Source organism: Scyliorhinus torazame, chromosome 12 (assembly GCF_047496885.1).
Source record: "Scyliorhinus torazame isolate Kashiwa2021f chromosome 12, sScyTor2.1, whole genome shotgun sequence".
NCBI lineage: Eukaryota > Metazoa > Chordata > Chondrichthyes > Carcharhiniformes > Scyliorhinidae > Scyliorhinus > Scyliorhinus torazame.
In genome coordinates, this window is record NC_092718.1 from 97,373,931 (window position 1) to 97,387,609 (window position 13,679).

The 13,679-nt window shown below is 47.8% G+C and overlaps 1 protein-coding gene across 3 annotated transcripts in view; it reads left to right on the top strand.

Annotated features, from left to right (window-relative positions):
* The first annotated feature begins 10,707 nt into the window (after positions 1-10,707).
* Positions 10,708-13,679, top strand: part of LOC140386585 (uncharacterized) — a 113,417-nt gene continuing 110,445 nt past the window's right edge. For all 3 annotated transcript variants that reach the window (XM_072469033.1, XM_072469035.1, XM_072469032.1), the window contains exons 1-2: positions 10,708-10,793; positions 11,916-12,230. In XM_072469033.1, coding sequence (XP_072325134.1) covers positions 10,742-10,793; positions 11,916-12,230 — 367 coding nt within the window. In that variant the 5' untranslated portion in view covers positions 10,708-10,741. The remainder of the gene's footprint in view (positions 10,794-11,915; positions 12,231-13,679) is intronic.

The window sequence follows — 13,679 nt, forward strand, 5'->3', positions numbered from 1 at the left end:
AAAAGAAACTACATAATAGGGCAACACAAGGTACACAATGTAACTACATAACATCAGCATCAGGTGAAGCATACAGGGGTGTAGTGTTAAACAGGTCAGTTCATAAGAGGGTCATTTAGGAGTCTGGCAACAGTGGGGAAGAAGTCCAATGAGTCTTTGATTCCTCACAGTCCAATGAGTATTTGATTTTCCCTCTCAATCTTTCTCTGCACGACCCTCACCGCTGCCTTGTCTCATGTCCGGGCCGTTGTTTTTTTATGAATTAATTCTCTTCCTCTGGGCTGTTGAAGTAATGTCTTCCTGTAGGAGACACACCTGAGGGAGAAGGACAGAATGTGGGTAAGAAAGGGCTGGGTGAGTTAGACGTACTATTCATGCTACGGGACGAGGGCTAGGGGTGTAGCCATGGGTGATTAGCAAGAGGACAAGATTCACGGCGACAAGGATGGTTACGGACCAAGAGGGATGGTACACCATGGTCAGCAGTGTCCTGGATATGTACGCGCCCAGCTGAAATGACACAGATTTCATAAAAAAGACCATGGTGGAAATCCCCGACTCTGATATGCATCAACTGGGGAGTGACTTTTAACTGTGAACAGGGCCCATTGACGGACTGTTCGAACCCCAGATTGGGGAAAAGGACAGGCATGGCTTGGGAACTGGGAGCATTCATGAAACAGATGGGGGCAGTGGACCCTTGACTGTTCTTACACCCCGGTGAGAAGGAATTCTCGTTCTTTTCATCGGTCCACAAAGCGTGCTCAAGAATAGACTTTTTTGCAGTGGGGAAAGCGGTATTTTCAGGAATAGTAAGAGCGGAATATTCTGCGATAGTTATCTCCGACCACGCTCCACAGTACATGTGAGGTTGGAGACAGGCCATGCCAACGGCCCACGTGGAGGTTGGCCATGGCACTACTGGCTGATAAGGTCTTCTGCCAGAAAATATCACAAGCCATAGGCGAGTATGTTGCAAATAACCGGATTGGAAAGTCTCACCTTCCACATTCTGGGAGGCACTGAAGGCGGTGACTAGGGGAGAGATTATAGCCTACAAGACACGTCCAGACAGGGAAGAGAGGGTGGCCAAGCAACAACTGATTGACTCCATTCTGGAGGTCGACAGAAAGTACTTTGAAGCCCTGACCATTGAGCTTTTGGCAGAGACAAAAAGCTACAGATGGACTTTTAAAAAATAAATTTTGAGTACCCAATTATTTTTTTCCAATTAAGGGGCAATTTAGTGTGGCCAATCCACCTACCCTGCACATCTTTGGGTGGTGGGGGTGAATCCACACAGACACGTGAAAAATGTGCACACTCCACATGGACAGTGACCCAGAGCTGGGATTCGAACCCGGGCCCTCGGTGCCGTAGGCTGCAGTGCTAATCACTGTGCCACGTGCCGCCTTCCAAATGGACTTTAACCAGCTGTCCACCAGGAAAGCAGTGCACCAACTCCGCCACACACGAGGGACTGTCTACGAACACGGGGAAAAGGCTGGCCGCCTAGTGGCTCACCGGCTGAGAAAGCAGGCAGCCACGAGAGAGGTAGTTCAGGTGAGGAACAGCAGAGGCAGAGTGGTAACTGAACAAAAAGAGGTCAACCGATCGTTCAAGATCTTTTACTGAGGGCTGTACATCTTCGAGCCCCCCGACGGGGATGTGGGGATGAAACTGGATATGCAAGTCATGAGGGAAGATAGACGGGGTGAGCTGGAAGCACCGATAGGATTGGGAAAGATCATGGAGAGTATCAGCTCCATACAGGCAGGGAAGACGCCAGGGCCCAAGGGTTCCCGGTGGACTTCTGTAAGAAATTTGCACCAGCCTGGCCCCACATCTACCGGACATGTTCGCAGACTTGCTAGTGAGGGGCACCCTGCCTCCTATGCTAACACAGGCCACTGTATCATTGATACCCAAAAAAGACAAGGACCCGATGGACTGCAGATCATCCAGACCCATTTTGTTACTCAATGTAGGCGTGGACTTACTCGTAAAAGTCCTGGCCAAGAGGTTGGGGAACTGCATACCATAGGTGGTCGCAGAGGACCAGACGGGCTTTGTCAAGGATAGGTAGCTAACTGTGAACATTAGGCGGCTGCTGAATGTATTAATAATCTCCCAGAACACCATAGCTGACTATCCCCCCTGGACGCCGAAAAGGCCTTCGACAGAGTCGAATTGAAGTACCTCATCGAGCTATTGGAGTGGTTTGGGCTGGGGACGGGGTTCACCTCATGGGTGAAACTCATGTACAACACCCCCAAGGCGAGCGTTCGGACCAACACCACCAGGTCTGAATATTACCAGCTGCACAGGGGCACAAGGCAGGGGTGCCACTTTCCCTGCTTTGTTCGCCCTGGCAATTGATCCTCTGGAAATTGCCCTGAAAGATGCGAAAAGTTGGAAGGGCATCCAAAGAGGGGGCAGAGAGCATAGAGTATCGCTCTATGCAAATGACCTGCTCTTCTACGCATCGGACCCACAGATAGCCTGAAAGCAATCATGCAACTGCTGGAAGAGTTTGAAGCCTTTTCGGGCTACAAACTCAACCTGAGAAAAAGCGAGGCATTCTCAGTGAACCCTACCAGGGGAGGGATAGAGTTGAATGGGCTATCATTCAAACTAGCCCAAAACAAATTACGCTACCTGGGGCTCCAGATAGCCCATAACTGGACACGGATTCACAAGTGGAATCTGGCCAGCCTGGGAGAGGAAGTTAAAAAGGACCTACAGAGATGTGTTCCCACTTTCCGTGGTAGGGAGGGTGCAGACGATCAAAATAATAATAATCTTTATTGTCACAAGTAGGCTTACATTAACACTGCAATGAAGTTACTGTGAAAAGTCCCTAGTCGTCACATTCTGGCACCTGTTCGGGTACACAGAGGGAGAATTCAGAATGTCCAAATTACCTAACGACACGTCTTTCGGGATGTTCGGGAATGAACGTTCTGCCGAGTTTCCTCTTCCTGTTTAGATCCATACCCAATCTTCATCCCTAAGGCCTATTTCCTCAAAGTGGACAAAACGATCATGGCGTTTGTGTGGAGGGGCAGGAACCCAAGGATCCCCAAGACAACACTGCAAAGGAGGAAAAACTTGGGCGGTCTGGCCCTGCCGAACTACAGTATTACCACTGAGCAGCCACAGCCCAGAGGGTGAGAGGATAGATCCGAGAGCCAAACATGGAATGGGTAAGGCTGGAGGAGTCCTCCTGCAACGGAACGACCCTCCGAGTCCTCGCTACGGCAGGACTCCCATCCCCCTCAACAAAGTACATATCCTGCCCAGTGGTAGCTGCCACTCTGAAAATGTGGAACCAAATGAGGCAGCATTTCGAATTAACTGGGATGTCCCCCCTGTCCCTCATCTGTGGCAACCACAGATGCCCACCAGCCATGCTTGATGCACATTTTAAAAATGGAGACAGGATGAGGGGACCCCAGCGGTCTGGGACTTTTTCATAGGAGACAGACTCGTGACCTTGGATGGACTAACAGAGGACCTGGATCTGTCAACAGGATAGGAACTCAACACCACCAAATTAACCACTTTCTCCGCAAGGAGATGGCAAGATAACCCAGGGCCCCAAGAGACATACTACTGGAGGAACGAATAAATACGGACAGCAAGGAGGGAGAAACTGGGAACATATACGGACGGTTGCTGGATGGGACAAGACCACCACTGGATGAAGCCAAACAAAAATGGGAGGCCGAATTGGGGACGGAAGTGGGTTCAGGACTCTGGAGCGAAGCACTGAATAGGGCCAACTCCACCTCCTCCTACGCCAAGCTAAGCCTCCTGCAGTTTAAAGTGGTACTCAGAGCTCACCTAACCAGAACCCGAATGAGCAGGTTCTTCCCAGAGGTGGAGGACAAATGTGAAAGGTGCCAGGGAGGCCCAGCCAACCGTGACCACATGTTCTGGGCCTGCCCCAGACTTGAGGTGACGTCCAAGGTTGTGGAGGTGATGATGGAGCTGCGCCTGAGAGTGGCAGTCTTCGGGGTATTGGACAGCCAGAACTGCATATGAGGACACCCTAGTTTTTGCTTCTCTAATCGCACGCCAGAGAATCCCGCTCGGCTGGCGATCAGCAGCACCGCCCACAGCTGCAGACTGGCTCGCTGACCTCTTGGAATTCCTCCACCTGGAGAAGATCAAGTACACCATCTGCGGGTCGAACGAGAGCTTCCACAATATGGGGAGCCATTCATCAGCCTGTTCATAGACATGTTCGATGCCAACAGCGACTAGGGAAAGAGGAGACGGGGGGTGGGGGAAGGGAGGGAGGAAGACAAGGGAAGACACCCACAGGTGAAAGAGGCATAGGAGGGGAAGGAGAGAAGGAATCCCAAGGGGGCCACAGAGTGGAACACAGGGGGTAAAAGGAGAGATGGGGAGGAGCCGTGCAGCCGCCCCCCCCCCCCCTCCCACCAATGACAAAAAACTGAAGACCCCAACAGATAAACGGAACGCAGTGTGTGACGCCAAAGGTTGAAGGCATCACTAAGAGGGAAGGGGAGGGGAGGGCAGGGAGTGCAGTGGGGTGGTGGGGACCACATGTAAAAAGAGGTGTCAATAAGGAACAACGTTATTTGTAAATATCAGACACACTTGAGCCGTTATTCTGTAAAAACTGGAAAATACCAATAAAAACACTTAATAAAAACAATTTGACTGGAACTTCCAAATGGACATAATTTTGAAGAGGATTCATTATCAGAGCTTTGGTGCTAGGGGTAATTAGATTTATTTTGGGGCAGTGAGTTATTATGATCTGGAATGAGCTGCTTGAGAGGTTGGGGAACAGATTTAATACTAACTTTTAAAAGGGAATTGGACTTAATAAGAGAGAAAAATACCAGGTTTCGGAGAAAAATCTGTTAACAGATTGAGTGAGCACTAGAGAGATGTGGAAGGCCAATTTCTAACTCTACACATTAAATATATTATCAAATTGTGAAGTTAGCTGTCGCAAACATTTAATTTTGCTGGATTTAATGATAGTGTTAATATTTGTGTTCAAGAGAAGGTAACACCCATGAGAAAGTGAGAACAACACTTGTAAGGACGTATCACAGGAAGGGATTCAGATGCTTGGGGAAATACTTACCCCATGACCCCTGTCCATTTTTTGCACAACGCCAGACTGGGCAACGTGAGTACGACTGTTTAGTTGGATGACATTGGATTAGTAATGCAAAGATTGAAGTCTAACCATGGTAAATTATGGAATTGAATATGGTGAGCGTGGTAATCATGTAAACAGCCAGTAAACAACCTGAGATCTGCCACATTGTTGTTTAAAATCCCAACTGGTTTATTTGTATCCTTCAGGGATGGAAACCCCTTACTCCCTCAGAAGCCCGACTTCCACATGACTTTAGTCCCAGGCTACATAGTTGGTATTGGCCATTGGCTCCAGCAGCGGCATTAGAGCCTCTTGGTCAGAAAGTTGTGGCTTCCAGTTCCACTCTGAAAGTGTAAAACCTGTCTGTGACACCCCAGGGCAGTACTAATGAAGTGTCGCACGGCTGGAGCTGCCCTGTGTCTGATGAGTCATTAAACTGAGGCCTGACCTACCCTCACAGGTGGACAAAATTGTTCCCCCATGATTTCTAAGATGAGCAGGTCAATTCTCCTCACTGTCCTGTGGCAATATTCAAACCTCAATCAACATCACTGGAACAGTTTATCTGATCATTAGATGTTGCTGTCTGTGGGAACTTGCTGTATGTCAATTGACTGCAGTTTCATAGAATCCATAGAATCCTTCCAGTATAGAAGGAGGCCATTCAGCACATCGAGTCTGTACCAACCCTCCGAAAGAGCACCCTACCTAAGCCCACACCCCTGTCCTTTCCATGTAACTCCACCTAACCTGCACATGTTTGGACGCCAAGGGTCAATTTAACATGACCAATCCATCTTTGGACTGTGGGAGGAAACTGGAGCACCTGAAGGAAACCCACGCAGACATGGTGAGAACCTACAAAATACACACAGTCACCCGAGGCTGGAATTGAACCCGGGTCCCTGGTGCTGTGAGGCAACAGTGCTAATCACTTTGCCACCGTGAAATGATACGGGGTGGATTGGAGATAATGTAGGGGCGGAAGTGAAGGACAAGGATAGCAATGGGTTAACGCAACCAATGTTTTCATCGACAAAGTCTGATTGTAAACACTTGAGGTCATACCAAAACATAACAGCTTAACTGTATGATTCTTTTTATTGAGAAGAATGCTTTCTGGCCATTGACATTTAAGATGTCAATCTTAATTTAGCCTCACCTACTGAAGATGTGCAAGCCACGTGTCTGCAGACAGCAATGACAAAAATAACCACATCACATTCTTACGCTATTGACAGGCTTAAAGATAAAGGTATGAGAGACAGGAGGCTAAAGCTTGGGTGTGAGGCTATGTTTGACATCCTGTGTTCCTGCAGTTCTTTCATTGTTGACATTCAATGCCCATGGAATAATTAAGATAGATGTTTGATATCGCCTTGCCCATGTTATCCACATAAAAAAAACAAATATGAAGGATAAAAATGGCACTCTTCGCATTAAGCTCCAATACCTAATCAAGTCTGGACCATATTTTAGAGTGTACTGTGCAGTACCAGAGTGTACCAAGCAGACTATACACAAGGCCATGCCATTTATCCTCACAGTGTGTCAAAGGTTTCCACTCACATAGGATTTGTTCAGACATTCCTCCCTTCTGAGTCAGAAATCCCTGGCATGAATACGGCATACCGAGTCTGGTGTATTTCTATTCCTTGCTAATATGGAGGCCGTTAAGTGTGTGATCATTATGATAAGGAAGACGATACAGCTCTGGGTTAAGTATTTTGAGCAGCCGCCAGTAATTATCTGTGTAAACTGAAACTGGAATGAGTGAAAGGAATGCATAATTTCACCCACATTGATTGGGACCGCCCCAGTTAATTCCCTGCTTTACTGGTAAGGATCCAGCATGCAAATCTAGAAGCATCGAGAAGGAGGGCATTTGTCTGTTGAGCAGCCCACTTCCCCACCGTGCCCCAAGTAGGAGATAATTCCAGAACTGGTGCAAAGACAGGTGCAGATCCACATTCTTTTTCATGTCATATTGTTTTGTCCCCCAGAATAAAAGTAAATCACAATCATTTCAAAATAACAAAAAAACAATGAAATTGTATCAATATCATTAAAAAAACTCTCCAAAATACCATTGAAATGGATAATTGATGAATAACCAATTTTGCGGCAGTGGGATTTTCCACTCACGTCGAAGTCAATGGAATTTTGAAAGACTTTCTGCATTTTCCACCCCCCCCTCCAAGCGACAGTGTCATTCTGTCCAATATGAATAAATAAATGTTGGGGGGGACATCTGGATTCTTCGTTTGTTCCCCCCCGACCTCGCCGCTCCCACGGAGCCCCCACCGTTGGATCATTTCCATCCACCGGAACAACTTTTCACCTCAGCCCCGTCTCCTTTGACACTGCGGCACACTCCCAGTACTGGAGTATCAGCCTGGCTTATGCCTTCAGTTCCTGGAGGGGGAGTTAGACTCCCAGCCTCTTCTGAGAACAAAGCGACAGGATTACCAATCGAGTCAGGCTGTCACTTGCGAGGGGGAAGAGGTGTTGGGCGGACTTAAGGCCTTTCTCACCAAAGATGAGGCCCCAGCCCCTCTCACCTCTCCCTGCCTCCACCCCACACTTTCCCCCGCACCTCGCCCGCGTGGCAGGTTCTGTAGATAACAATGGGACGGAAAATCCTGGGCGGTATTCTCCCTTCTGCAGGTTAAGTCCCCACGTGCGCCGGAAAACGGGCGAGAACCACTCCGGACTTTTTCCTTGAAGGTCCGGGGTGATTCTCCGTTTTCCAGGGGGCTAGCAGAGCCCTGGTGTGTGTCCCGCAGCTCTGGCATGCGCGCAGTGGCCGACCTAGGCGCGGGCGCCGCTGACATGGTGGAGCCACACAGCGGGCCCGCGCGGAGGAAGGTAGGTCCCTCCCAGATCGCGATGGCCCGCCGATCAGTGGTCCCCGACCACGGGCCTGGTAACCGCTGAGGCCTCCCCCCCACTCCCTGGAGTCAGATACCCTCGCCCTCCACCAGGACCGCCACCGCGGCCACGTGTCCCAGCTCCCGCTGGGTGGTACCACATATAAACCACGGCAGTGGGAGTTCGGCTGGTCGACCACGGAGAATCGCCGCGGGGGCCTGTTCCAATGGACCCGAACCTGCGCCTCGTCGACCGCGCGCAGGACTGGCGGGTCCGCGGAGAATCACGGAAACGCCGTCGTGCCGGATTTCCGGTGAATGGCTATTCTCCGCCCCCGCGCCGGGCGCGATTCCGGCGCAAAGGATCGGAGAATCCCGCCCCTTACTTCCTCCAATAGTGGGCCACTAGCAAACAAGCCGTGGCCGGGGTGGGTGGGTTCAAAATCTCACCTTTGGTGTGCGAGTTACTAGCCAATTTTACTGGTCAACCTGTCAATCTGTCAGCGCCGTCAATCTGATGATTGGCTATTTGGGGGCTGATATTGCCAATTTGTTTTACTACTTTCATACCCTTTTTGAGTTTTGCCCCAAATCAAGATTCAGTTTTGTGCGTGGGATCGTTGCCGGTTTGAAGCTGCCGTGTTTTACCCTAGACTAGTTGCTTATTTATCACCTTCCGTCATAAAATCAGAAGTGGGTGTTGTAGCGTGTTGGTTGCAGCTCGGTAGGTCTGTGGAAGTCTTTATAATCATTTTGAGGTTAACTGTAAGTCTTTATTGACTCTTAGAGCTATTCAAGAATATACTGTAAAGGGTAGAAGATAGGAACTGTCTCCGTGCTTGCTGGTACACACCACTCATTCCAACACTCGATTGACCCTGGGTGTGGGTCACGTGCTCTCTTACATACTGTGTGGGTGGTACTCTAACAGTTCCACATTAACCATATGTGTGCCAGACCCTTAGACTATAGTGAGGATGTTTACTAATGATTGCACAATGTTCACTCCCATTCTCAACTGATTAGATAATGAAGCATTCCATGCCAGGATGCAGCAAGACCGAGACAGTGTTCATGTTTGAGTTGATAAATGGCGGGTAATATTCGTGCTGCACAAGCACTAGGTAATAATCATCTCTAACAAGAACGAGTCAATCGACCTTGATATTCATGACATTACCATTGCTGAATCCCTCATTACCACCATCCTAGCAGTTTACCATTGACTAGAAACTTAACTGGACCCATTGTATAAATACTGGGGCTACAAGAGCAGGTCAGAGGCGAGGAATTCTGCAGAGAGCAACTCACCTCCTGATTCCCAAAGCCTGTCCACAATCTACAAGGCATAAGTCTGGCGTGTGATGGAATACTCTCCACTTGCCTGGATGAGCGCAGCTCCAAAAACACTCAAGGAGCTCAACACCATCCAGGAGAAAGAAGTATTACTTGATTGGCACTTCCTCAACAAACATTCACTCCCCCGACAAACATTCACCCACTCCACCACCTTAAACATTTACTCCTAATTAGGGAAGGGCAATAAATGCTGGCCAAATCAGCGACATCCATATCCCCTAAAAGAATAATTAAAAATAAATACACATGGTTGTCCTGTCTATGATTAACGTCAAATTGGAGGTTGAGGGATGAGCCAAGTTTTCATTTTTCAAACTTCACCCAGACAAAGCAGTTTACTCGATTGGCACGCCTCCCACCATCATGGCTGCTTGTATGGCATCTACACGATGCACTATATAAACTATTGATGGCACATCACAACCTGCAGCCTCCATCATCTAAAACTTCAAGGGCAGCAGTCACATAGGAACATCGTCATGTGCAAGCCCCCTCCAAGCCACTTGGAAATACCATTCCATCACTGTCATTGGGTTAAAATCTTGGAACTCCTCCCTAACAGCACAGCGGGTGTACCTACATCATATGGACTTGAGCGGTTCAAGAAGACAGTTCACTACCACTTCTCAGGGGGCAATTAGGGATGGATAACAAATGCTGGTCTCCCCAGGAAGCCCACATCCCATCAACAAATGTAACAAAACAAAATTATTCACCTTCCTCAGCTGAATGTGTGAATGTGGGAACAGTGGGATGAATATGACTAGTATCAGCTGGCAGAGTGGTTTTACATGGTCAGTAGATGGGGAGACTTTCAAGCTTATGGCAGTGCCCCTAACCAGATTCAAGAGGACAACGTGAAAACTGGCCACATGGGTCAGGTGGTATTGAAGGCTGAACTCTCGAGCACAAAATCAGAAGTTAGCACCTCCACCACTGAAGTAGTGAAGAACTAAATCTGAGGGAAGGGGTGGAGGATTGTAACACCCTTGGATATTTATTCTGCAGCTGGATAAATGATCTTTGAAAAGCCATAATTGTCCAAGAGGTGAGCGTGATCAATTGACCGATGTACCAACGGTGTTCAAATCTTCAGCAAAATAAGCTAGCAGAAAGAGAGAATGAAGAAAAAATCTCCAGGGAGGTTCATTTCCTGGATCCTCTCCCTGAGCTGTCACCCTTCACCTCCCAGTCCTTTTCAGTGAGGTGACTCTGAACCAGATTGTTGCCTATCTCTGTTCAGTTTAGTTAATACCTAATCTGGTTCATTGACCAGAGATTTCTAGCTGCTCTCTCTCTCTCTCTCTCTATCTCTCTCTCGCTCTCGCTCTCTCTCTATAACGGGAACCAACATTGCTCTGGCAGGATGGAGAGAGTCTGCCTCGCCGCCCTGGCTATCCGGTTATTCCTGCCTGCTGGTGAGAATAAATTTCCTAATCTATGTTAAGTATCATTACACTTTTTGTAATGACCATTGTGAAATGCCTGAATTGTTCATTTGACTGTATTGAAGGAACTCAGAGTGCAACATGATCCATGTAGAAAAACTAGATGGAGACCCAGGTTCGATTCCAATCTGGGGTCACTGTCTGTCTGGAGTCTGCACTTTCGCCCGTGTCTGCGTGGATTTCCTTTGGGTGCTCTGGTTTCCTCCTACAGCCCAAAGGTGCACAGGTTTTTAAAAATTCATTCATGGGATGTGGACGTCGCTGGCTGGGCCAGCATTTATTGCCCATCCTTGAGAGCAGTCAAGAGTCAACCACATTGCTGTGGATCTAGAGTTACATGTAGGCCAAACCAGGTAAGGACGCCAGACTTCCTTCCCTAAAGGACATTAGTGAACCAGATGGGTTTTTGCGACAATCGACAATGGTCTATGGTCATCTTTAGACTTTCAATTCCAGATTTTGTTTTTATTGAATTCAAATATCACCATCTGCCATGGCGGGTTTCGAACCCGGTTCTCCATGACTCTGGGTCTCTGGATTTTGAGTCCAGCGACAATATTACTAGTCCAGTGACCCAGTGACTCTGGGTCTCTGGATTACGAGTCCAGCGACAATACCACTATGCCACTGCCTCCCTATAGGTGGCTTGGTCATGATTAATGTGCAGGGTTATGGGGATAGGGCAGGGGAATGGACCTAGTTGGAGTGCTCTTTTGGAGGGTCAGTGCAGACTCGATAGGCTGAATGGCCTCCTTCTGCACTGTAGGGATTCTATGGATATGGATTATTGCAATCTCTGCAAAGGCCAGTTTGAAATGTTTGTAATTTTCTTTCAGATACTTTATGAATAAAATATATTTTGCAAAAAAAGAATTCTCATGTCAGGCATGGTGGGGGTGGGGGGGGGGGGGTGTGGGGGGGCGGTTGCAATGGTCGGGATTAAGCAGGCAGGGGAGGATAGATTAAATAAAACTTCACTAATATTACTGATGTTGATGATGATTTTACAATCTGCCCGCTTCTGTCTCCATCTAGTTTTAATTTAAATTAACATATTAACAAAGGTTTCTTAACTCCCCCCACCCCACGTAGTTGAATGTCAAGACCTGACTATCTCGGTGAGTGAGAGTCTTGTGAATGCAGCAGTCGAAGACCCTGTGCTCCTGTCAGTGAGACCGTCCATCAAGGTGAGGAGTGGGAGCTGGAAACACAATGGAATGGATGTCATACTGTGGATCGGGACAACTGTAGATATAAACAATCAGTATGTAGGTCGGGTGGAGTTAGCCCATAACTTCTCTCTCCTGCTCAAGTCAGTGACTGTTGGAGACAGTGGAGAGTACATTGTTACAATGAACTCACACTCAGATGCAGAAAGTAAAGCCAGAATTCATCTTGTTGTGTTCGGTGAGTAACATCAATGTTTTGTTTGTCCATATTGTGAGGAAATAATGAATCAGAGCCTTCCTATTCACAGGCTGCCTGGAGCAAATGAATACACTTGTGGTGGGTTGAGGCAGTTACTGATTAAATCGAGGAGGTTGAATTCTGGCTGATGGAGTGGGTGAAACAATGCACTAGTTGGTCAGTTTGAACCCGGCAGACTTTTAACTCCGGGAGTTTCATCTCCTTGGCGCTGATCAAAGAGGGAGGGTCACACAGTCAGTTGGAAAGGCTGAGGCCATCACCCCCACTCCCCCATCCCCCCATCCCAAACCAACATACAAAGGAAAGTCTTGGTGAAATCCTCTTACCTGCATTAACCTGGCAGGGCCTTCCACATTCAAACCCTGGTTTAAAAGGCAACCGGGTCCCATTGACCCGACAGTACCAGGGTTCTCTCTGACATCCCACAGCAGCTGTAGGGTAATGCAGATGTTCAATTTCTGCATCCCATCCCCACCAAAATAAAACTATTGATGTCAATTGAGAATCTTAATCCAGGATCATTAACAATTATAAACAAGGGCATCAAGGAATATACATAAATATACATTGAAGGTGACAGGGGCAAGTTAATAAGGCAGATTAAAAAGTAACATTTAGAATCCTTCTACAAAGAGCCAAAAGAGGACAAAAACAATGAAGTTAATGCTAAACATTTAAAAATTACTGACTAGTCTTGAGCTCGAATATTGTCTTCAACTCCGAGCACTACCCTTTGAAAAGGGCACCGATGTCTTAGAGAGGGTTCAGGGGAGATTTACTACAATGATTCTAGAGATGGGAAACTTCCGTCATTAGGTGAGAGGAGGTGGCAACATGGTGGCACGATGGTTAGTACTGCTGCATCACCGTGCCAGGGACCCGGTTCAATTCAGACCTTGGATGACTGTCTGTGTGGAATTTGCACATTCTCTGCATGGGTTTCATTCTCTGTGGGGGTTTTCTTTGACTGCTCCGGTTTCCTTCCACAGTCCAAAGATACGCAGGTTATGTGGATTTACAGGGATTGGGTTGGGGGGGGGGGAGTGGCACTAGGCATGGTGCTCTTTTGGAGGGTCGGTGCAGACTCGATGGGCCAAATGGCCTCCTTCTGCACTGTAGGGATTCTATAGATTCTCTGAAAGAAGCTGGGTTTTCCTCTTCAGAGCAGCGAGACATACTTAGAGTTTTAATAGCAGTGTAAATGTTTTCAATGTGTGGGATTTTCTGCCTTCCCCCGACATGTTTTTTTGTCAGTGGAGGCAGCTCACCATTGGCGCCAGCAGGCCCTTCTAGACCCTGCTGTTTTACATGGCTCACCCTTCCTGCTTGTGATGAATGTAACAATTGTTAGACATTATGTTTTACATTTATTGCGGTAATGTTTTAAAAGCCTGGGTTAAGGTATAGATTTGTTGCAGTAATATTATT